The sequence below is a fragment of the Phodopus roborovskii genome, unplaced genomic scaffold (assembly GCF_943737965.1).
Source record: "Phodopus roborovskii unplaced genomic scaffold, PHOROB, whole genome shotgun sequence".
Classification (NCBI taxonomy): domain Eukaryota; kingdom Metazoa; phylum Chordata; class Mammalia; order Rodentia; family Cricetidae; genus Phodopus; species Phodopus roborovskii.
In genome coordinates this window covers 6,893,775-6,916,357 of record NW_026126566.1, presented here as the reverse complement: position 1 = coordinate 6,916,357, position 22,583 = coordinate 6,893,775, and the positions used below count along the sequence as shown (strand labels likewise).

The window sequence follows — 22,583 nt, the reverse complement described above, 5'->3', positions numbered from 1 at the left end:
CAGCTCCTGAAAACACCTGAGGTCGGAGTTAGTCGAGAGTAACACCGAACTCCAAATATCTCACGCTCCCTGAACCGGAAGTGTTTTCGCTCTCGTCAGAAACGTTCTAGGCACGAAAGCCGGTGACTCTATAGCCGGAAGTCATCCGAACGTAGGCTAAGTCTACCAAGGCGGGGTTAGACAGCAGGCAGTTCCGTTTGGCAGCCAGGATGGCAGATCGCGCTGCGCTGGAGGAGCTGGTGCGACTCCAGGGAGAGCATGTGAGGGGCCTTAAGCAGCAGAAAGCCTCCGCTGAGCAGGTGCGACTCAGATGGAAGGAGAGGGGCACGACAAAACCAGAGGAACATAGAGGGTGGTCTGGCTGGAGGTCAGGCGTGTGAATGAATAGGCTGTTAGAATGAAAGGCTGAGTGAGAAGGTAGCCAGGGTGGGTCCCGAGAGAAGCAAGGCTAGACCTAAGACTGTCGAGTGCATGAAAAGGGAGGGAGGGAGGGAGGGGTGACAAATGGACAATCCAGCGGCGTTTTTCCCTCCACAGATCGAGGAGGAGGTGACGAAACTCCTAAAACTGAAAGCACAGCTGGGTCATGATGAAGGCAAACAGAAGTTTGTGCTCAAAACCCCCAAGGTAAACTACTCCTGTGAGAGGCCTCAGAGGGCGGTCCTGCTCACAATCCGAAATATTGCAAAGGAGTCAGTAGTTGGTATAGGCAACTTAGGTGAGGTGATCTCAACCTCAGTCATTCGGTAATGACATAAACAAAGCTGCTCAGGGGAGTCAGCCTGCTAACTGCTACTCATTTCATTCATTACGTATTCATTGAATAGGTCTATGTGTGTGGTGGTGTACATTGAATGTACCATGCTGGACGCCTGTCTTTGTGACTCTTGCATTCCACTAAGACAGATATTTAAGACAACAATTCCACACAGGGCTGTGCATTTACAAAATATGACTGGTGGTATGAAGAAAGTTATGGCTGCAGGGATGGCTCAGCAATTAAGGGCATGCAGAGAATCCAAGTTTGAGTCCCTGAACCTACATCAGGCGACTCACAATTGTCTATAACTCCGGCTCCAGGGGGATCAGATGCCCCTGGCCTCAGTAGGCAGCACTTGCACCCACACGTTCACATAATAATACACAGATATATGAACACACACACAGTATAAAAATAACAAAGAAACTTTAAAAAAGAAACTTACAGAGGTGTTCTGAGAAAAATAAGGGGTAGCTGGGGAATCTGAGAAGCCACACTAAGGAAATCGATGGACCTCTCAAGTGGGTAGGACATAGCCAGGTAAAGACTGTTAGGATGATATGCACTTAGGGTGTGCATGTGTGTCTGTGTGTACAGGCACGCGCGGTCGAGCATGCGCACGTGCGCGTGCACACACATGAGTACAGGTACCTGCAGAGGCCAGGAGAGGATGTCAGATTCCCTGCAACTGGAGTTGTGAGCCATAGTACTGAAAATTGACCTAATGTCCTCTGGAAGAGCATTGAGTGTGCTTACCTGCTGAGCCATCTCTCCCGCCCTCTACAACAACTTTGTAGTAGTTATTCATAAAGTTTATTTAGCAGAAGCTTTGACTGAGTGCCCGGAGATAAACATATATCTAATGAATATATTTAAGTTGATTTCCAAAGAAGAGAGAAGCCATTCATCGTGGTGTACTTTCTTTAATCCCAGTACCCAGAAAATGGTACTTTGTGAGTTTAGTGCTATTAAGACAATCATTGGGTTTAAGCGAAGAAAGGCTGATATATCACAAATTCCCTATTTTCTACTTTATTCAATCGCTTCAGTAGTTAGTGGTCATCATTTCTTTGAGATTTTATTTTATTGAGACAGGGTATCTCTGTAGCACTGGCTGTGTGGGCCTGTGTGTCCTTGTGTGAGGGGGCAGCTGGAGTTACAGGCAGTTACAAGCTGCCCAGCCTAGGTGCTAGGAGTCAGGAAAGACTGGTGTACAAGTTCCAGGCCAGTGAGGACTAGTTGGTAAGATAATAAATAAAGGCCTTGAGTCCAAAAGCCGGGGGAAGGGTGAAGGTGGATGGTATGATTAATTCTTCTGTGTTGAGGTTAATTCTTCAAATCAAATTCATTAAGCTGTGCCTTTCTACACGTTTTAAAAAACAAAAAAAAAAAAAAAAAAAAAAAAAAAAAAAAACAAAGTGTGGCCAGCCTCAGACTTGCTGTATAGCAGTAGTTTTGAAACTCTGATCCTCAGGCCTCCACCTGACAGGTGCCGGAGTTACAGGCATGTTCCACCACACATCCCACACAGTTCTTTTTCAAAGGTCAATTAAAATCTCAAAGAAATGGGGGCCAGAGAGGTGGCGGCTCAGTATTAAGGGTGCTTGTTGGTCATCTAGAAAACCTGAGTTAGGTTCTCAGCACTCACTATTACTATAAGCTGGTAAGCTCACACTTACCAGTAACTCCAGCTCTGCCTGTTCTAGAATTCACTTTGTAAACCAGCTGACCTCAAACTCACAGATGCCTGCCTCTGCCTTTGTTGGGATTAAAGGTGTGCACCACTGCTGCCTGGCTCAATGTAGATTTTAATGTATAATTCTGCAGCATGAAATATATTATTGTATAATCAACATTACTCATCTTTTTTCTTCCAGATAGGGCCTCAATCTGTGGCCTAGGCTGGCCTGTAACTCACCACAATCCTGCCTTGGCCTCCCAAGTATGGAAAGAGAAGCTGTTTTACCTGCTTTTCCAGAACTTTTTAACCATTCAAAATTGAAACTGCAGCCATTTAACAATATTCCCCTTTTCATCTTCCCTTCAGCCTGTAGGTGATCACTATGCCACTGTCTCCATGTATTTAATAACTCTAGTTACCATATATGGCTGAGAATAGTGCTTGTTTTGTTTTGTTTTCTTGAGACAGAGTTTGCCCTATTTTCCTGGTTGACTCACTCACTCTGTAAACCAAACTGGGTTGAACCTATGTGGATACTCCAGCCTCTCCCTCCCAAACACTGCTATTATGGGCATGCTCCACCCTCCCCAGTTGACTAGTGCTTTTAAATGTAACAATCCATTATTGTAGTTTTCAGATTGCACATTGCAACCAGTAGGTAAGAAACAAGCACTTGTTAGATTTTGGTGTAGCATCAAAAAAGAATATCCACAGTTGAGAAGCTCATTAGAGTAAGAACACACCTGTGTAAAAATAGAGTTTCTTCATATTTTTCAAACAGACCCATATACAGCAATAGAAATTTAATACAAAAAGCAGATAGGAAAATTGGCTGACTTTTATTAAAGAAAACATTAAAAATTTGCAGAAATGGTGCTGGAGAGATGGCTCAGCTGTTGGGAGCTCTTGTTGCTCTTCCAGAGGACCTGGGTTTGATTCCTAGTATCCACATGGCACATTACAACTACTTGTACTTCTAGTTCTAGAGGATCTTACATCCTCTTCTGGCCTCCATGGGCACCAGACATGCCAGTGATGCACCTGTACACATAATGAAATAAGATTGAAAACAAGATTTACAAAAATATAATTGATGTTTTTCTTCTCATTTTACTTTTTAATTCTCTCAAAATATTATCGCCTGAATCTTTCCCCACCCATCCCCACCCCCCAGGCAGCCCTAACTGTCCTGGAACTTGCTTTGTCGACCAGGTTGGCTGGCCACAAACTCACAGAGATCCTCCTGCCTCGGGCTCCCAAGTGCTGGGATTAAAGGCATGCACCAGCAATGCCTGGCCTCTCAAAATATTATTTGTGATAATTTGTAATAGTATATTGATAAATTTTGCACTTTTAATTTAGAATGTGGCAAATGTACATGGAAATAATATTCTTTGAATTGATAATAGCTAAGAGTATGTAAAGGTTTTGGAGCATGGATATATAATGGCCCAGACTAAAAACTCTGACCTGGATGGGAGACAGACTCTACTACACACTTGCTGAGTGCTCTTAGGTAAACATTTGAATTAAATCTGTTGAACCACTTTGAATTGATAATATGCTTGTCTGGTGGGGTATTGTCTGCTATACAAGCAAATGTATTGAGAAAGTGGTTCTGAATTCTGTGGAACAGAGCCTACTCCACTGTCTTCCCACTTGGTGGCCAATAGGAAAACCCACGCTTGCAGCATCATTTGTGTTCCTTGTTGCTGAGCTAGGCTGTGGATACTTCTACGGTTTATTGTTCTTTGTTGTGATTTATTTTATGTGTGTTGATGTTTTGCCTGCATGTATATCTGTGTGAGGGTGTGGATCCCATGGAACTGGAGTTACAGATAGGTGTGAGTTGCCATGTGGGTGCTGGGAATTGAACCCAGGTCCTTTGGAAGAGCAGCCACTGAGCCATCGTCCCTCTAGCCCCTTGTTCTTTGTTTTAAATGTTATACTTGAGTTTTGTTTTTGATAACCAAGGGCACAAGAGACTACAGTCCCCGGCAGATGGCAGTTCGTGAAAAGGTGTTTGACGTCATCATCCGCTGCTTCAAGCGCCATGGAGCAGAAGTGATTGATACACCTGTGTTTGAACTAAAGGTGAGAGAAGGGTAAGAAGAAACTGAAGAGTGGAGCTGTGGGCTCATGAGTACCAAAGAGGAGTCTAAGGGTACGGAGGTTAGAATTTTAACACATTAATGGGGCCAACAGAGTTTAGTCTGCGACACCACCAGAATACTGAGGATTTTAAAGTTTTTAAATCTTGGCCAGTTTGATCAGAGGGATATATTATAACCAGTTGAAGACATCAGGACATAGACTGCTGTAACATCTTGAAGACATTCTGTTTTGGTTTCTGACATTGTTCAGTCTCAGATATTGTAAAAGCATCTATGTTTGCCAACCTGATAATGTACTACTACAAGCTTATCTTGAAGAAAAATACTTCAAGCCAGAAAGCTGCATGCACAGATATGCCTGTTGACATATTTTGGAAATATATTTTAATTGGAACAATATAAACATCTAATAGGATGGTGTTAGCGAACAAAGTACAGAGCTCTGTACTGTTGTTCTGAGACAGTCTCATTATACCCTGGCTGGCCTTGAAACACAGGCCCGGTGCTTCTGCCTTCCTAGTGCACAGTTATAGGTGTATCTCACTGGAAAATTATGCATCTTTTTCATCTTCTTACCTTTTAATGATAGGGGTTAGATTTATTTTTAATTATGTGTTGTATATGAATGTATGTACATGAGTACAGGTGCCCATGGAGACCAGAAGTTGAGGGTGCCCCCGGAGCTGGAGTTATAGTAGTGGTGAGCTGACTAACATGGGTGCTGTGAGTCGAACTCAGGTCTTCTGCAAGATCAGTACAAACTCCTAACTACTTTATCAGGGCTGGGGAGACGGCTCAGCAGTTACAGCACTTGTTGCTTGTGCAGAGGATCTGGGTTCAATTCCCACCATCCATGTGTCGACTCACAACTGTCTGTAACTCTAGTTCCAGGGAATCCAACATTATCTTCTGACCTCCACCAGACACGCATGTGTCAGACATACACACTTAGACAAAAGCATTCTTACACATAAATTTTTTTTTTTTTTAATAATACCTTAGGACCGACTAAGATGGCTCAGCTTGGGTAAAGACATTTACTACCAAGTCTGATAACCTGAGTTGAATCTTCAGAACTCACAAAGATTGGAGAACAGAACCAACTCTCACAAGTTATCCACTGAGTTTATGCATACCATGACGAATGCACACAATATAAATAAATAATTGTTTTTTCAAAGAGTAAATGAAAAGTAATGTTTTTGGGAGATGGGGGTGGCACACACCTTTATGCCAGCACTTGAGAGGCAGAGGCAGGCAGATCTCTGTGAATTCAAGGCCAGCCTGGTCTACACAGTGAGTTCTAGAATAGCCAGAGGTACACAGAGAAGCCCTGTCTCAAATCATGAAACGAGGGAAAAGTAATTTCTTAGCTTTGCCACAAAATAGGCAGAAAAAAGAAATAAGCAGAGTATCAGCACAAAATTGTTATTCCCTTTATTTTTGTTTTGTTTTGTCTTTTTGAAACAGGGTCTCTTTATGTAGATCAGGCAGTCTTGAACTCACAGAGATCTACCTGCCTGTACCTTCTGGGTCCTGGGATGAAAGGTGTACCTGTTACACTTTTTTTTTTTTTTTATTGTAGCTATATCAGACTTGTAAGCATTAGGATAAAAAGCAGAGGGATTATAGAACTATTAAACGTTGAAATTAATCATGTTAGAGTAGCTCGGTGATAGACTGATTGCCCACCAATTACAAAACCTAGGTTCAATCCTTAATATCACATAATAATAATGTGATAATGCTAATGAAGTTATTTCTATCCAGGTGAGGTGGCTCAAGCCTTTAATCCTTGCATTCTGGAGGTAGTGGCAGATAGATCTCTGTAAGCTCAAAGCCAGCCAGGGATACATAGAAAGACCCTGTCTCAAAAATAAAAAAAGATAAGATGTAATTTATTATGATGATCACATTTCTTCTTGTTTTCTCCAGGAAACATTGACTGGAAAGTATGGAGAAGACTCAAAGCTCATCTATGACCTGAAAGATCAGGGTGGGGAGCTGCTGTCCCTTCGTTATGACCTCACTGTATCTTTCTGAACTTGGATTTTTAAGACTCTGGATCCTTGGCATTCACGGGAGTTGAGCTTGGGTTTAGGGACAGCAGGCATAGGTAAGATTAACTACGAAGCCATTTACAATTAAAGGATTGATTTCTCTAACCCAAGATAAAGGACTTTGCCTAAGCAGAATATACCCTTAGAAATCAATCTTCATTCTCAGTTTACAACAGTCTCCTGGCTCAAGAACAGTCTCCTGCTCTTCCAGTGGACAGAATTTTCTGTAATTGACCAATATTTCCATTATCTCCAAATGTCTCAGTTAGTCTTCTGTTGCTGTGAAGAGACACCATGACCAAGGCAGCTCTTATAAAAGAATACATTTGATTGGGGGCTTTCTTAACAGTTTTTAGATGGTCAGTCCCCTATCATCATGCCAGGGAGCATGGCCGAACAAAGAAAGGCATGGTGCTGAAGAAGTAGCTGAGAACTTTACATCCTGATCCACAAGCAGGAAACACAGACAGACACTGGGCTCAGGGTGAGTTTTTGAAACTTCAAAGCCTACTTCCAGTGACACATCTCCTCCAACACTACCTAATCCTTCCAAACAGCTAATCAACTGGGAGCTAAGCATGCAAATACACAAGTGTGTGGGGACCAGTTTCATTCAGACCACCACAGCAAGCCATTCTGAGAATCGTCTACTCAGGGATTCCATGTGACCTTTTCCTGCTGTGTCTAATCTTCCAAGGCTCCTTCTCTCCCCTAGTCAGCACAGTCCAGGAGAGACAGGAGCAAAAGGAAAGGAAGGAGCCTTCATCGTCTTTCCTACTCAGCGCCTCTTAAAATTACAGTTAATTGTTCTGACAGTCAGAAGTGTTGTCACTCTTACAGGGAGTGGTTTTATCTATACAAGCAGGTTACACCCTAGTTTCTGTGGGTGATGATGACTTCCAGCAGCCACAGGAGGCGCTTTTTCCTTAACGCTCTGTTATCAGGTCCCTTTTGCTCGGTATCTGGCAATGAATAAACTGACCAATATTAAACGTTACCACATAGCAAAGGTGTATCGCCGGGATAACCCTGCTATGACCAGAGGCCGTTATCGTGAATTCTATCAGTGTGTGAGTATTGGGAAAATGTGGAGAATGATGGGTAACTCAGGCCTTCTCTAATAAGATCTACCAAATGCCATGGTATCCTGAACAAACTGGGTGGCCTCAAAAATGCTCCTTTTTGTTTGTTTTGGTCTTTTGTTTGTTTTGTTTTTTTGAGACAGGGTTTCTCTGTATTGCTTTGGAGCCTGTCCTGTTAACTTGCTCTATAGACCTGGAACCCACAGAGATCCGCCTGCCTCTGCCTCCCGAGTGCTGGGATTAGGCATATGCTACCACTGCCCAGCCCCAAAAATGCTCTTATATTTCTGTGATATTTTCATGTAGACCTCGTAATGGCTTAGTGGAGATGAAGAATAAGACAATCAAATCTTGGATTTGGGACCTGGTTTGGTAGTTTTAGGTGGCTTTGGAGGTGGGGGGGATTGGGTTGTTTTGTTTGGGGGGGGAAATTGCTTTTTTTTTTTTTTTTTTTTTTAGTGCTGGGGATTGGATGCAGGGCCTTGTACACATGAGGACACTGAGCAATTGTTCTACCACTGACCTACATGTCTAGCTCCAGGTTCTTTATATTAAACCACAGTATTACAATCACAACCAAGAATGAGGAAATTCAATGTGTAATATGTATTGATGTCAAGTCTTCTAGACTAATGGCAGGACTTCTGACAGAAAAATAGCAAAAGACTAAGGTGGAAAGGGCTTGAGCTGCAGTTCAGTGGTAAAGTGATGTCCTCGCATGCTTGAAGCCCTACATCCAATACCCAGCATTACCTCAGAGAGATACACAGAGACCCTAAGTATTACCTCAGAGAGAGAGAGACACACAGAGATCCTGACCAAGTATTACCTCAGAGACACACACACACAGAGACCCTGACCAAGTATTACCTCACACACACACACACACACACAGAGAGACCCTGACTAAGTATTACCTCAGAGAGAGACACACACAGAGAGACCCTGACCAAGTATTACCTCAGAGACACACACACACAGAGACCCTGACTAAGTATTACCTCAGAGAGACACACACACACAGAGAGAGAGAGACCCTGACCAAGTATTAACCTCAGAGACACACACACACAGAGACCCTGACTAAGTATTACCTCAGAGAGACACACACACACACCCCCACACACACACACACACACCCCCCCCCCCACCTCCCCCCACACACACACACACACACACAGAGAGAGAGAGAGACCCTGACCAAGTATTACCTCACACACACACACACACACACACACACAGAGAGAGAGAGACCCTGACCAAGTATTACCTCAGACCCCACACACACACAGAGACCCTGACCAGTTACTCCCTCACACACACACACACAGAGACCCTGACAAGTATTACCTCAGAGAGAGACACACACACACAGAGACCCTGACAAGTATTACCTCAGAGAGAGAGACACACACACAGAGACCCTGACAAGTATTACCTCAGAGAGAGAGACACACACACACAGACCCTGACCAAGTATTACCTCAGAGAGAGAGACACACACACACAGAGACCCTGACTAAGGCTGGGCTTTTGCCCCCACAACAGCAGAAGTTGAGGGAGAACATGAAGAAGTGGCTGCTGAGGAAGAGTAGTTCCATAATGGACAAGATAGCAGGACTGGTGAGAACACGAGAGCTGATGAAACAGAGAGGGGAGGACTGTGCTTCAGTGCAGACCGCAGAGGTTTGGGGAGTCTGACATGCCACCCCTCTCCTCCCTCTATTTCCCTACAGGATTTTGACATCGCTGGCCAGTTCGACCCCATGATTCCTGATGCAGAGTGCCTGAAGATCATGTGTGAGATCCTGAGTTCTCTTCAGATAGGCAACTTCCTGGTCAAGGTCAGAACTGGATGGGACTGGGTAGTCAAGGTAGGGCCTGGCCTCTCACAGGGAGAAGTCCTTGTGCAGAGGCATCAGTAGCCCATGTGGTAGAGACAATTGGGAATTGTGCAAAATAAGCAGAAAATAAGCAGATTCCTTCTTCCCTGTACCTTGCTCCTCACAGGTAAATGACAGGCGCATCTTAGATGGAATGTTTGCTGTCTGTGGTGTCCCTGATAGCAAGTTCCGTACCATCTGCTCCTCAGTGGACAAACTAGATAAGGTAATAACCCAGATGCCTGACTCTTTCTAGATCCTACCCTGTTTTAACAATGAGAAAGTTTAGGAGGGAGAGGTAGCTGCCTCTATGCCCAGGGGAGGAGCTCTGACTCCAGCATGTAGGTTGAAGGGCAGCTTTGGTCTCAGATTGCTTTTTTGAAAAGGGTTCACACTTGTTCTGTGGTAGGGAAGCTATGTAGTGGCTTCTAAGTGCTATTGTCTGCCCAGGTTTCCTGGGAGGAAGTAAAGAATGAGATGGTGGGAGAGAAGGGCCTTGCACCAGAAGTGGCCGATCGCATCGGAGACTATGTCCAGCAGCATGGTAACAAAAAACCCAGCAACCATAGCTCTGCCCTCAGTCCTAAAATTGAAACGTGTGTGTGGGGGGGGGGTGTAGTAGGGGGAGTGTTCATGTGTACGTTTACTGCCACCCAGACAAAAGGCAGACCTGCTGTTTTTTTTTCTTGTCAGTGTGACCTACAAATGTGTTTCCTCAGGTGGGGTATCTCTGGTGGAGCAGTTGCTCCAGGATCCTAAACTCTCCCAAAACAAACAGGCCTTGGAGGGCTTGGGAGACCTAAAGCTGCTGTTTGAATATCTAACCCTGTTTGGCGTTGATGACAAGGTAATCAAGTTAGAGAGAGGAGCCCTAGCTGACCTCTGTGGCTTGGAGTGCCTGATCCTAATCTAGTACTGACCATGACCTTACCTCCACAGATCTCCTTTGACCTGAGCCTTGCTCGAGGGCTGGACTACTATACTGGGGTCATCTATGAGGCAGTGCTGCTACAGATGCCAACCCAGGCTGGGGAAGAACCCCTGGGTGTGGGCAGTGTGGCTGCTGGAGGGCGCTATGATGGGCTAGTAGGCATGTTTGACCCCAAAGGGCGCAAGGTTCCATGCGTTGGGCTCAGTATTGGAGTAGAGCGGATCTTCTCCATTGTAGAGCAAAGATTAGAGGTGAGTCCTGGGGTGGGTAGAACCCAGAAGGGCAGATGATGATACCCATGCTACCTTTCACTTCTTAGGGACAGGTGCTGCTTTGGACAGGGAGTATCTTTGAGAAATGCAGAAGAGATGGTTGTTAGCCTTCAGAGAGTCTCACTCTTATATAGTCTGGTTTTGTGTGTGTCTGTATATATGTTTTATGATACTGGAAATTAAACCTGGACTTGTGCGTGCTAGGCAAGCACTATTACCACTGTGCTAATTTTCACAGGGTCTCCCTAAGTTATCCAGGGTGGCTTTGAACTCAGTATTTCGCCCTGGGTTTACTCCAATGGCTGCACTGATTCCCTGGGATCTAGAGTAACACCAAGGAAGCGCCCCTTTGTTACTGATACTCTTTTTTGTTGTTGTTGTTTTGTTTTTTGAGACAGGGTTTCTTTATGTTGTAACAGTCCTGCCTCTGCCTCCTTGGTGCTGGGATTAAAGGTGTGCACTGCCACCACCACCCAGCTGTTGCTGGTACTCACCCAGCTGTTGCTGGTACTCTTCAGTGGTTCCTTGTATTTGATTTTTCAGGAATGATCTGGCAACTTTCCCACTATTCCTGTCTTTTTTCTCTAGGATGACACCACCCATGTTTCCCACTTGAGATCATTATTCTAGTAGGCATCTTATGCTGTAACTTTGAAATAGTTTTCCAGAAAAAGTTGAGGGGCAGTAGCAGCCTTCCTTGTTCCTGTTTCCACACATACCTAGTCTCACAGTTGGGAGAGTGAAGGTGAAGACTAGAAGCCAGTGGTGGTTTGAGATGGCCTCATAGTACTCCTCCTTTGTGATTGTGCTGTGGCCCCTAACCTATATGGAAAGGAGTTTGTTTTGATTTGTTTGATTTTGGTTTTTTTGAGACAGGGTTTCTTTGTATAATAGCCCTGGCTGTCCTGGAACTCTCTGTGGACTAGGCTGGCCTCAAACTCACAGAGATCTACCTGCCTCTGCCTCCTGAGCTGACAGGAATTTTGACTTACTCTACTGCTACCCTGGGACATTTATTCCTTTTTCTTGTTGTTGTATTTTGGCGTTTTCCCTACTTGTATGTCTGTGCTTGGTGCCCACAGAGGCTAGAAAAGGGCATCAGATCCCTGGGACTGGAATTACAAATGGCGGTAAGCGGCCATGTTGGTGTCGGAAATCAAACTCAGGACTTCTGAAGAGCGAGTGCTCTTAACTGCTGAGCCATCTCTCCAGCCCCCTTACTTGTTTTCTTAGTGTTTTGTTTTTTGTTTGGTTGGGGGCTTTTTTGCTTTTTGTTTTGTTTTGGGATTTTTTTGTTGTTGTTGTTGTTTTTTGGAGACATGCTAGCCTCAAACTCACATATTCAAGGCAAGCCTTCTGTCTCCCTCCCAAGTACTAGAATTATAGATGTACCCAGCTTTCCATTCATCATTTATTCTGACAAGTCATACAAGTTAGTTCCTTTCTTACACCTTCTAGGAACTATTTTTCTGTCCTATTGGTAGATGAGAAGGCTGGGACCCCGCCCTAGTTGAGCTCACAGAGTTGGACCTAGTCTCTCAGGATCCTAACGACAGCCTTCCCTGTTCTTTGATTGCTTAGTCCCGCTCTGACCCTTGCCTGCCTCTCCCTAGGCTTTAGAGGAAAAGGTTCGGACCACTGAGACACAGGTGCTTGTGGCATCTGCACAGAAGAAGCTGCTGGAGGAGAGACTGAAGCTTGTCTCAGAGTTGTGGGATGCTGGGATCAAGGTACAGGAGGCAATCCCCAGGGTGATAGCAAACTTGGGAGTACTTGGCACAAACTAATGGAAATGTACATAGTGCTTCTCCCATTACTTGAGATGGATCAAAGAACAAGTACCTGCTGCATCCCTAACCCCACCCCGAATTTTTCTCCCTGAGAGCAACAGAAGCCTTTGTTTTCTTCTTTGGTCATTTGCAGGCTGAGCTGCTCTACAAGAAGAACCCAAAGTTACTGAACCAGTTGCAGTACTGTGAGGAAGCAGGCATCCCACTAGTAGCCATCATTGGGGAGCAGGAGCTCAAGGATGGTGTCATCAAGCTCCGTTCAGTGACTAGCAGAGAAGAGGTAAGGCTAAAGGACAAGGGGCATCAAATGCTGGTTGGCCCAGGCCTGTTTGAGACCCTAGCCTTATACAGTACTAACTTATAATGAACCTGGGGGCTTAGGCTTTAACTATAACCATGGCATTTAAGATCTCCAGGATCCACATGCAAGTGTTTTACTAGGGGCATTGTTTACCCTGGGGTGTCTAACTGGGTACATGTCCCAGTGAGCCAAACATGATAACTATAAGTAATCAGTAAATAGCTGAGCTGAAGACGCTCATATCTTCTTCCTCCATCCTGGCTAGGTGGATGTCCGAAGGGAAGATCTTGTGGAGGAGATCAGAAGAAGAACAAATCAGCCCCTCCCCATCTGCTGAACCAAGCAGACTAGCAGAGGAAGCAGGATTGGCCTCATTTGAACTAAAACAAAGCTGCATATGTACTTAAGCAGTTTGCACATTTCTGATCCAGCAGAAGACTGAAGAGTGGTCAGAACAGAGGCTTTTTTGTTTTTATTTTTATTTGTTGTTATTGGTAATCACTGGCAAAAAAAAAAAAAAAAAGGCCAGGCACTACCGTTTCCTTGTCGGGGATGGGGAGGAACAGTATAGTTGGATTAATCAAGACTGACTCCTAAACTCCTGCATGGACCTTCTGTGGCTTCGTTGCAGAACCACACACCAGATGCAAATGAACAGATGCCTCCCTACAACCTGCCGCCAAAAAGTCCAATAAATGACTCTGACGCTAATGCCTGTCTGTGTCTGTAATGCCTAGTGGTACCTTCCTCCTCAGGTCCTGAATCATTCAAACCACTTTAGTGACTGGTGTGAACCATAGGACGCCTTCTCAAACCCGCTGGTTAAAGGACACCTTGTGCGCCTGCCCGGGGTCCATCCTGCCCCAACTCCGCCCCACCCCCCACCTCTGTTGATGGAGCTCCTCCCACACACGGTCCTAAGAGGGTTTCCAGATTTCCAGGGGCTCGCGCACGTGTAATGAATACCTCCTTGAGAGGCGGGGTCGCTCTCAGAGCCAATGAGAGCTTGAGGGGGGCGTGGAGGGCAGGGAATCTTCCAGAGGCAGAAGCTCAAGGAAGTTCCAAAGAGTGGCAGAGCTAGGGGAGAGCTATGCAGTCGAAACGTGAATGTGAGGTAAGTAATTGGAGAAAGATGTAAGGGGTCCTTGTCCCCGCCTGTACAAGGGGCTTACAGTGACCCCAAAACCTCAGACGAGGTGGGACCGGGGGCCGGTGATACGCTGTTCCAACCTACCTCTTTCCCCCAGCAATGGTGTGAGAGGGTGAATCCAGAGAACAAGGCAGCCCTGGAGGCGTGGGTAAGGGAGACTGGCATCCGCCTGGTGCAGGTCAACGGGCAAAGGAAGTATGGCGGACCACCCCCAGGTATGGTAGCCCCACCCCATATTGCACTACACAGGCCTCGGCCACTCTTGTGGGAAGGGCCGGGCCCTAGGCTCCAAAGTCAGAAATCCCAAACTACCTGACATAATCTCTAATTAGATGTGGTTATTTGTCTGGCTTCCTTTCCACTCTGACGGTCCAGGGTAGTACACCCACTCAGTGCCAGCCTGGTTGTTTACGAAGTCCAGTCGCCTAATTATGCTAACGACCCGGAGCCAGAAGGGTGTCGGTATTTCTAGATGAAGGTCTTCCTGCTCGTCCCCCACACCCCAGCTGTTTCCTGGGACTTAGAAATAGAACCATCTCAGTAGACGACAAGAGCCCTCTGTATCCTCTCCCTCCAGGCTGGGTGGGCAGCCCGCCACCTTCAGGGTCCGAGGTGTTTATCGGACGGCTACCCCAGGACGTGTATGAGCACCAGCTGATCCCACTCTTCCAGCGCGTGGGGCGTCTCTATGAGTTCCGCCTGATGATGACCTTCAGTGGCTTGAACCGCGGCTTTGCCTACGCGCGCTATAGCTCGCGGCGTGGTGCCCAGGCCGCGATTGCTACGCTGCACAACCACCAGCTGCGTCCTTCTTGCCAGCTTCTGGTGTGCCGAAGCACCGAGAAGTGCGAGCTGACAGTAGACGGGCTGCCTCCGAGCTTGAACCGCCATATGCTTCTGCTGGCCCTACAGCCCCTGGGTCCCTGCCTGCAGGAGACATTGCTGCTACCCAGTCCGGGGTCAGCGCCCTCTCAAATTGCGCTGCTCAAGTTCAGTACGCACCGAGCCGCTGCCATGGCCAAAAAGGCCCTGGTAGAAGGTAGGAGTTGGAAACTGCGGAGGGCGGCTGGCTACCTAAAAGCATATCCCTAAATCCTAAGAGTCAGACTTGCATGGAGTTCACCATCTGCCACCATACAATAGTGCTACAGCCACTACTTACCTAAATTTAAGCTACCACTTGTCTGAATCCCTATGCGTTGTATCCTTTTTTTCTTTTTCTTTTTCTTTTTTTTTTTTTTTTTTTTTTTTTTTTTTTTTTTTGAGACAGGGTTTCCCTGTGTAGCCTTGAATGCCCTGGAACTTCCTTTGTAGACCAGGCCGGCATCAAACTCACAGACACCCACCTGCTTTTGCCTCCTGAGTGCTGGGATTAAAAGGTTTTATACCACCACCACCACCTGCCATTGTACTGGTGTTTTAGTCCTCAATATTTCCAGGGGAAAGATTGTAGTTGTAGAAGAGTTCACAGGAGCCAGTTTATCTTTGTAGTGCTGTCTCCTGTGTCAGCTTTCATTGACCAAAGGGGTTAGCTATTGTGATGGTGATTAGGTAAAGCCTGAATGCCCAGTGTTGCCCCAGGGGTTACAAATACAAGGAGGCTTGAGGAAGTTGTCCCACCACCAGGCCTCAAACAGCCTGTGGCAAGTCACTTCACAGTCTCTCTTGCCTTTTTCTTGCAGGGCAGTCACGCCTTTGTGGAGAACAAGTCGCTGTGGAGTGGCTCAAGCCAGATCTGAAGCAGCACTTCCGCCAGCAGCTTGCAGGCCCCTCACTGCGGTTCCTACGGCCAGAGGGCAGCCAAGTAGCCCAGAGCAGGGACAGGCTAGGGTCCCAAGGGGCTAGGGCTGCTCTGCAGCTACTGTGTCAGCGAATGAGGCTAGGCAGCCCAATGTTCCTTACCAAATGTTTAGGCACAGGTCCTGCTGGCTGGCATCGCTTTTGGTACCAGGTTGTAATCCCTGGTCACCCAGTGCCTTTCAGTGGCCTCATTTGGGTTGTGCTGGCCTCTGATTGGCAGGATGGGCATGAGGTGGCTAAGGATGCTGTGTCTGCGCAGTTGCTAGAAACACTGAGTGAGTCTAGGACCAGCTTGTGGTCTCCTAGGGCTGAAGCAGGTATTGTGATTAAGCAGTGACCCTTCCCCCTCCTCTTAACAGGCAGCCTAAAAGAGTAGGCAGAACCTATGTCAATCCCCAGCCCAGCAGGTCTGGGCAGCAACTACTGACTGGATCAAAAAGAGACAGGGGCCTGGTGATAGCTTCTTTGCTGGGGCGGGGCCCTGTCACACCTAAGTGCTACTTTAGTTGTGAGGAAACTTGTCCTTCCCCCATTGAGCCTAGGATCAGATTTGACCTCTGACTTAATATCCTTGGCCAATTCCCAGTTTGACAAATAATTCATTATACCCACAAAAGCTTACTATGAATCTTTGTTTTTATTTGGAGAACTGGCTGAGCTAAAGGGCCCCTCCTTGTTTTTGTTTTGTTTTTCCTATACTGGTTATATTTATATTAAACCCCTGGTTGTTATTCATGTGTCTGTGCTGTCTTTGTTTAACAGAGTTCGTTTTACAATGGTAGGGTGAGCAGATACTTTCCCACTTTGGGGCCATGAGTATTGGAAATTCCTGTTTGGGGACTTTGGGGTTTAACTCAGTGGTAGAGCTAAGCTTATCATAGTCAAGGTTGTAGGTCCAATCTACAGCATCAAAAAAAAATTTCCTTAGGGGCTGTCCCAGAAAACACAGTTCCTTGTCCTGACATTCTCCTCATGCCCTCAGTCACTGTCATCATCGCTGTCCTTCACCACCTCTGGAGTCTTGGCATCATCTCCATCTTCTCTCAACCCGGCAAAGAAGTCATCCGTGCTCCAGGCCTTACTGCTCAGGGCACGAAGTGGCCCTCCCTTTTTCTTGCGTCTTCGATAGTCATCCACAACCACAGTTCGCAGCTGAGTCATGTTCCAAAATTTGAGTCGCTGGTCATGGCCACTACTGGCCAAAAATTGGCCACAATGGGAAAGGGATAGCTCCTCCACAGGCTCCCCTGCATGTTGGCCCACGGTGCCTACCACTCTGTTTGGCAGGATGTTCACAGCCCTGGGCAGAGAAGAGTGTTATGAACTGACCTGCTTGGCTTACACTCCCCATGCTCCTGGGCTGCTCTAGCTTCCCTTACCTGATGATCCCATCAGTGGAGCCAGTGCACAGCAGATTCTCAGTGACTGGAACCATGCAGTCGATGGACTCTGCCCTCAGGGCAAAGCGGTCACTTGTAGCCCCAAAACCATTCCAATTGAAGAGGTAGATGGTACCTTCACTAGATCCACAGGCCACCTTCTTCCCATACTGCGGGTTAATAAGATAAACCATATTTTTAGAGCCAATTGAGAATGAACCCCCTAGCATATATACCCCATCCCATCATACCCAGCTGTACTTTCATGAGGGTGACGGAAGTTAGATCGCCTGACTGAGGCTCTGAGAGTAACTCAAATCTGCGTCTCTTAATGTTGAAGACACCAAGGCAGCCATCCCCGCTGTAGAGAACAAATGGATTGATTAGGAAGTTCTATTTGAGGAAGACCTGTAATACAGTGTGGGTACCTACATCACCAAGTGGTCTGGAGGGAGAAATAGCAGGGAACCGGGTGTAAGGTTGTACCTGGCTGTCAGCAGCAGCTTTTTGGCTGGGTCTAGAGCCATGTCAGCAATGTATTCCTCATGCTGCCGCATATCCATTAAAGGGCCCTCTTTTCGCTGGTCCCAGAGCCGGATACCACCTGTGTCATCCCCAGTAACTAGAACATTCTCATCCACAAGCAGCAAACTGTTAATGGGGACACTGGAGAAACAGAATATGGGTTTGTTCTAATAGAGACCTCTCAGGCCTTACCCCTTACCAGGTGCACGTACACCTAATTGATTTTCCTTACCTGTGAGCCTTGGAAATGCGTCTTTCCAACTGTCCCTGTTCAACATCTAATACGTGGATTGCTTTGTCCTTAGAGACAGTAACAAGTTCTGTAACAAGGGGGGAAAGGTCCAGCTTATGGTATTGCTCATTGCCCTCTGCCCTCTACCACATGGCTGGCTGCCTTCCCTAGTACTTACTCTGCCCATCCTCTGAGAAGACAACAGCTCTGCAGGACTTGAGGTGGTGTCCTGAGGACCAAAGTTCCTTGGTTTCTCCCTCCTGACAAGAGTATGAAAAGCTGAGGAAAGGAAGAGAGTAACTCCATACCACACCTGAAACCATGGAGCACCTTGGTTTTACCAACCTTCCCTTGTAGGTAGGGTACTTCTGAAACCAAAGAGTTTATTGATTTTCTCTGTAGTACTGGAGATGGAACTCAGGCTTTCACACATGCTAAGTAAAACTCTACAATTGAACCACACATCCTCAGCTTATTTATCCATTCTTTCTTTTTATTTTATTTATTTTTAGTTACTTTTGTTTGGTTGGTTTTGATTTTTCAAGATAGGGTTTCTCTGTAGCTCTGTCCTGGTACTCATAGACCAGACTTGTCTTGAGCTCAGAGATCCACCTGCCTCTGCCTCCCAAGTGCTGGAATTAAAGGTGTGCACCACTACCACCTGGCTCATTTATCCATTTTAAATTAACTTCAAATGTTAGATCGTATTTCAACACATATTAATTCAAGATATATTTGTATAGGACTATTTTGGGAAATGGATCAGGCTGTGACAAGATCTCTCACTACCTAGTCAAAGCTAGCCTGGAACTTTTCTTTTTTTGTTTTGTTTTGAGACAGGGTTTCTCTGTGTAGTCCTGGCTGTCCTGAACTCCCTCTGTAGATCAGGCTGGCCTTGAACTCAGAGATTCATCTGTCTCTACCTCCCAAGAGCTGGGATTAAAGATGTGTGCCACCAACGACCTGTTAAACCTAGAATTTGTAATCCTTTCATCTCATCCTTCTATGTGTGGAGATTACCATCCTCAAAAGTCAGAGCCTGAAGCCCAGAGGTAGTGGTGCACTCATGAGGCAGGGGGAAGTGGGGGGAGGGGGTACCAGAGCCTTGATTAAACTAATGGCAAACTGGGTCTGTTGGTGTCGAATGCCTTTAATTCCAGAATTTGGGAGGCAGAGACAGGCAGATCTCTGTGAGTTGAGGCCAGCCTGGTCTACAGAGCAAATTAACAAGACAGTCGAGATACAGAGAAACCTCTCTAAAAACTAAGGAGTGAGGGGATCTGAGACAGGAGCCAGATCCTTTAAGACTATTCTGGGTCGCTGGGCACACACCTTTAATCCCAGCACTAGGGAGGCAGAAGCAAGCGGATCTCTGTGAGTTCAAGGCCAGCCTGTTGTACAGAGCTAGTTTAGTTCCAGGACAGCCTCCAAAGCAATATGGATAAACCCTGTCTCGAAAAGTAAAAAAAAAAAAAAAAAAAAAAACTATTCTGGATCATAGAGAGATCCTGTCTCAAAGGAAATAACTAGACAGAAACCCAGCCCCAGAAGTTGGAAGGTTAATAACAGAGTTCACAGAAGCCAAAGAAAGTTAATTACTGTATATTCTGAACAATGTCACAGTCCTGACAAGTTAAAACAAAAGAGGTGGAGGGCTCGGGAGATGGTTCAGTGGATAAAGTGATTGCCTCTATCCTTGGTATACCCAAAACCTATGTAAATTGGGCAGGTATGAGGGCCAACTCTAATCCCAGTATTTAGGAAGCAGAGATGGGATCCCTGAGGCAAGAACACTAGCAAGTGAGACTAGCCAGCATCGTCAAGCTCCAGGCACAACACCTGGAGTTTGTCTAAAAATAAAATTAAAAAGATGGTGTGAGATGTGGGAAGATACAGGAATGTTACTGAACGAATCAGGCCGCCTGAATCTTAGACAATGTCTTCCCGCCACACTCTCCAGCCCCTAACCCTCTCCAGCCCCTAACCCACTCCACCCCAGAGGAGCTTTAAGAACCTAGCGCCCACACGCCGACCGCGCCTGCGCCCACGCCGAACGCGCCTGCGCCCACGCCGACCGCGCCTGCGCCCACGCCGACCGCGCCTGCGCCCACGCCGAACGCGCCTGCGCCCACGCCGAACGCGCCTGCGCCCACGCCGAACGCGCCTGCGCCCACGCCGAACGCGCCTGCGCCCACGCCTCCTCCCTACGCCCCACTCACACGAACACGTCCCCGTCCACATCCCCTGCTGCCAGAAGGTCTCGGGTGGGATGGAACGCCAGGCCACTGGCTGGCGCTTCCAGCACGATGTCTTCTGGGGTATCACGTATCCGGGGTGCTGCCTTCGTGGAGTCAAGGTCTTCCTCCTCATTGCTTGAATCTTCCATAGGACTCTCCACACACACGCGATCCATAGGATCCACGCGCGCCGAGAAACCAACTACATTCAATGGGGCGTGGCTTATGTCGTTGCTTCCGGGAGGAGGCGGGATCGGAGAAGCATTGGGGAGGACGTCGGAAAGGGTGGGTCTGCCACCTCCGGTGTGTGTGGTGTGTGTGGTGCCATCGCGGCATTCTGCGTCCGCTAAGAATCACTTTTTTTTAGTGAAGTTGAGTTGCAATTCATTAAAAGGCTTTTTTGGTTTTATGGGCGTGTTTTCCGTATTTTCGTGCGTGATGAGTGCCACCCCTGCGCGCCTCCAGGTTTTCTCCTCCCACCTTTATGTAGGTTCCTGTGGTTAAACTCTGATCCTAAAGCTTGCTCCACAACCCACTTACTGGCTGTGCCAACTTACTGCTCCCTGACCCTCAGACCCATCTTACCGGAGCCACTGTGGCCTGTGCTTGGGCTAGCTAGACTGTGTGTTGTGACCTTTAATGCCTGTCCTCCCTCCCAAGCTGCTTCAAATATTTGGGAACATCCTAAATTTTTTCCTCTGTCCAGTCCTGTCCTAATCTTTCCTGACTTGGTGAAACCCAAAACCAAAGCTAGGGACAGATACGTTGCCCAAGGAGTCCACACATCCCTATAGTAACAAGACAGAGATCATTAACGGGGCAGCCTTCGTGCATGCTCAAACAGCTGCCCACACCAACATCTTCAGGCATCTAGTGAACAGTATGGTTCTAGTATAGTTTAGCTCTTGACCTTTGATGTACTTAGGCTACCCAGGAAAACAAGCATGACAACTGATATTCTTTACATCCTTGTTAACAACGGTTGCAATGATGAGACTACTCTACATGTCAGGGCAGTCTCTGAAGCTAGCTTGCTGGCCCGCACAGCCAAAGTACTGAGCTTGGCGGAGGGTGTTGGGATTGAAACACTTAACAGACCACCATGAGAAGTGAAGAGGAAGATGCTGCCTTTTCTTACAGAGAGTAATGGGTTTATGTACCCAAGCCAGGGGATGATGGGCTAAGCATAGGAGGAAATCATGCATCACCACACTTGGGGTCAAGATAGGTACACTGCACACTGGAAAGTTATAAGAACAACCTTATTTGACCAACCTTGAGAGCACGGGAGTTCCACAGCTGGGTGGAAAGGAAGAGAGCTGTAAGGGACAAGTACTTAAATTTCCCAACACTAGCTGAAAAGGACCTACTCAGATTTCCCTGCAACTAGGCCATCTAAGGCATGTGCTGGCAATGGTACCACTTATCTTTGGAGGAGGGGACAAAGACAGGTAGATCTCTTGAGAATTCCAGGCTAGCCTGATCTACATAGTGAGAAAAGGAAAATAACATGAACGTGAGGTGATGGAGATGGCTCAGTGGTTAAAAACAGTGGCTGCTCTTCCAGAGGGCATAGGTTCAATCCCATCACCCACATGGAAACTTGCAACTATCTATAACTCCAGTTCCAGGAAATCTCACACAGACATACATGCAGGCAAAGCACCAATCAATGCCCATAAGATAAAAATATTTTGCCGGGCAGTGGTGGCACTTTAGTGTGTTAGTTCCAGAACAGCCAAGGCTATACAGAGAAATCCTGTCTTGAAAAAAAAAAGTGAACATGAGGTGAGGTTAAGGGTTTCAAAGTACAGAAACAACCTATCTGCAGAGTGACTAGAAGGTTAGAGTACTTATAGAAACATGAAACTGGTAGCCAGCCCTCAGGTCTTGCTCTTACTGATTCTGGGTATCCATATGAATCATGTTTCTGTGACCTTTTCCCTAATTAGAATTGTGGCCTACAACCATAAGACCAAGGTATCATTTGTCTAAAAGCAGTCCATTTTCTCCTTTTTTTTTTTTTCCCTTCTGTAATAAATGTATTAAACCAACCAGCCTTTGGAAAACCCTTGACTTGGCACCACACAGTTATGCATTAACCTCTATTTTTAAAAAGGCTATGTAAAAAAGAGGTCTATAAAATTGTGCAAAATATCCAGCATCAATAAACCCGTTTCAAGTATTGCCAGCATGACCTAACCCCCGACTTCTAGCCCTGACTTTGGAAGAGATTGGGGAGCTCAGGAAAGGATCCTTTAGAGTCCCTATGGGGAAGGCAGGGTCCCCATTCCTATGGTGCTGCCCAGGACTCTACAGGAGCTGAGGTTCTGGGGGCCCAGATGGCTGGTTTGGCTTCCTTTGACACAGGATGCCTCCCACCCTC

The 22,583-nt window shown here is 46.6% G+C and overlaps 3 protein-coding genes across 4 annotated transcripts; 2 read left to right on the top strand and 1 right to left on the bottom strand.

The window, feature by feature from the left end:
* The first annotated feature begins 130 nt into the window (after positions 1-130).
* Positions 131-13,585, top strand: Hars1 (histidyl-tRNA synthetase 1). Of its 2 annotated transcripts, XM_051202382.1 has the most exons (13): positions 131-299; positions 538-627; positions 4,416-4,535; positions 6,491-6,586; positions 7,560-7,685; positions 9,434-9,541; positions 9,708-9,806; positions 10,031-10,124; positions 10,300-10,427; positions 10,520-10,762; positions 12,397-12,513; positions 12,707-12,853; positions 13,140-13,585. In XM_051202382.1, exons 1-13 carry the CDS (start codon positions 210-212, stop codon positions 13,209-13,211), a joined length of 1,530 nt encoding a protein of 509 aa, XP_051058339.1. In that variant the 5' UTR covers positions 131-209; the 3' UTR covers positions 13,212-13,585. The 2 variants fall into 2 exon arrangements, with proteins under 2 accessions (XP_051058339.1, XP_051058340.1); XM_051202383.1 differs by lacking the exon at positions 4,416-4,535.
* On the top strand, positions 13,533-16,556 carry Dnd1 (DND microRNA-mediated repression inhibitor 1). The gene is made up of 4 exons (XM_051202297.1): positions 13,533-13,600; positions 14,007-14,239; positions 14,602-15,063; positions 15,707-16,556. The coding sequence occupies exons 1-4, from the start codon at positions 13,533-13,535 to the stop codon at positions 16,159-16,161; spliced, it is 1,218 nt and encodes a 405-aa protein (XP_051058254.1). The 3' UTR covers positions 16,162-16,556.
* Positions 16,443-20,373, bottom strand: Wdr55 (WD repeat domain 55). The gene is made up of 7 exons (XM_051202390.1): positions 20,180-20,373; positions 18,139-18,239; positions 17,961-18,048; positions 17,690-17,869; positions 17,465-17,564; positions 17,204-17,373; positions 16,443-17,124 (listed from the first exon to the last, which is right to left on the bottom strand). Exons 1-7 carry the CDS (start codon positions 20,371-20,373, stop codon positions 16,803-16,805), a joined length of 1,155 nt encoding a protein of 384 aa, XP_051058347.1. The 3' UTR covers positions 16,443-16,802.
* Positions 20,374-22,583: the final 2,210 nt, after the last annotated feature.

Excerpts from the sequence above, each read along its gene's own strand:
- Hars1 (XM_051202382.1), top strand. The coding sequence starts at position 210 with ATGGCAGATCGCGCTGCGCTGGAGGAGCTGGTGCGACTCCAGGGAGAG. Across the intron at positions 300-537 it reads AGAAAGCCTCCGCTGAGCAG|ATCGAGGAGGAGGTGACGAA; the intron begins GTGCGACTCAGA and ends TTCCCTCCACAG. Across the intron at positions 9,542-9,707 it reads TAGGCAACTTCCTGGTCAAG|GTAAATGACAGGCGCATCTT; the intron begins GTCAGAACTGGA and ends TGCTCCTCACAG.
- Dnd1 (XM_051202297.1), top strand. The coding sequence starts at position 13,533 with ATGCCTCCCTACAACCTGCCGCCAAAAAGTCCAATAAATGACTCTGAC. Across the intron at positions 13,601-14,006 it reads GCTAATGCCTGTCTGTGTCT|ATGTAAGGGGTCCTTGTCCC; the intron begins GTAATGCCTAGT and ends AATTGGAGAAAG. Across the intron at positions 15,064-15,706 it reads CAAAAAGGCCCTGGTAGAAG|GGCAGTCACGCCTTTGTGGA; the intron begins GTAGGAGTTGGA and ends TTTTTCTTGCAG.
- Wdr55 (XM_051202390.1), bottom strand. The coding sequence starts at position 20,373 with ATGGATCGCGTGTGTGTGGAGAGTCCTATGGAAGATTCAAGCAATGAG. Across the intron at positions 18,240-20,179 it reads GTGGACGGGGACGTGTTCGT|CTTTTCATACTCTTGTCAGG; the intron begins GTGAGTGGGGCG and ends TCCTTTCCTCAG. Across the intron at positions 17,870-17,960 it reads CGCATTTCCAAGGCTCACAG|TGTCCCCATTAACAGTTTGC; the intron begins GTAAGGAAAATC and ends CTGTTTCTCCAG.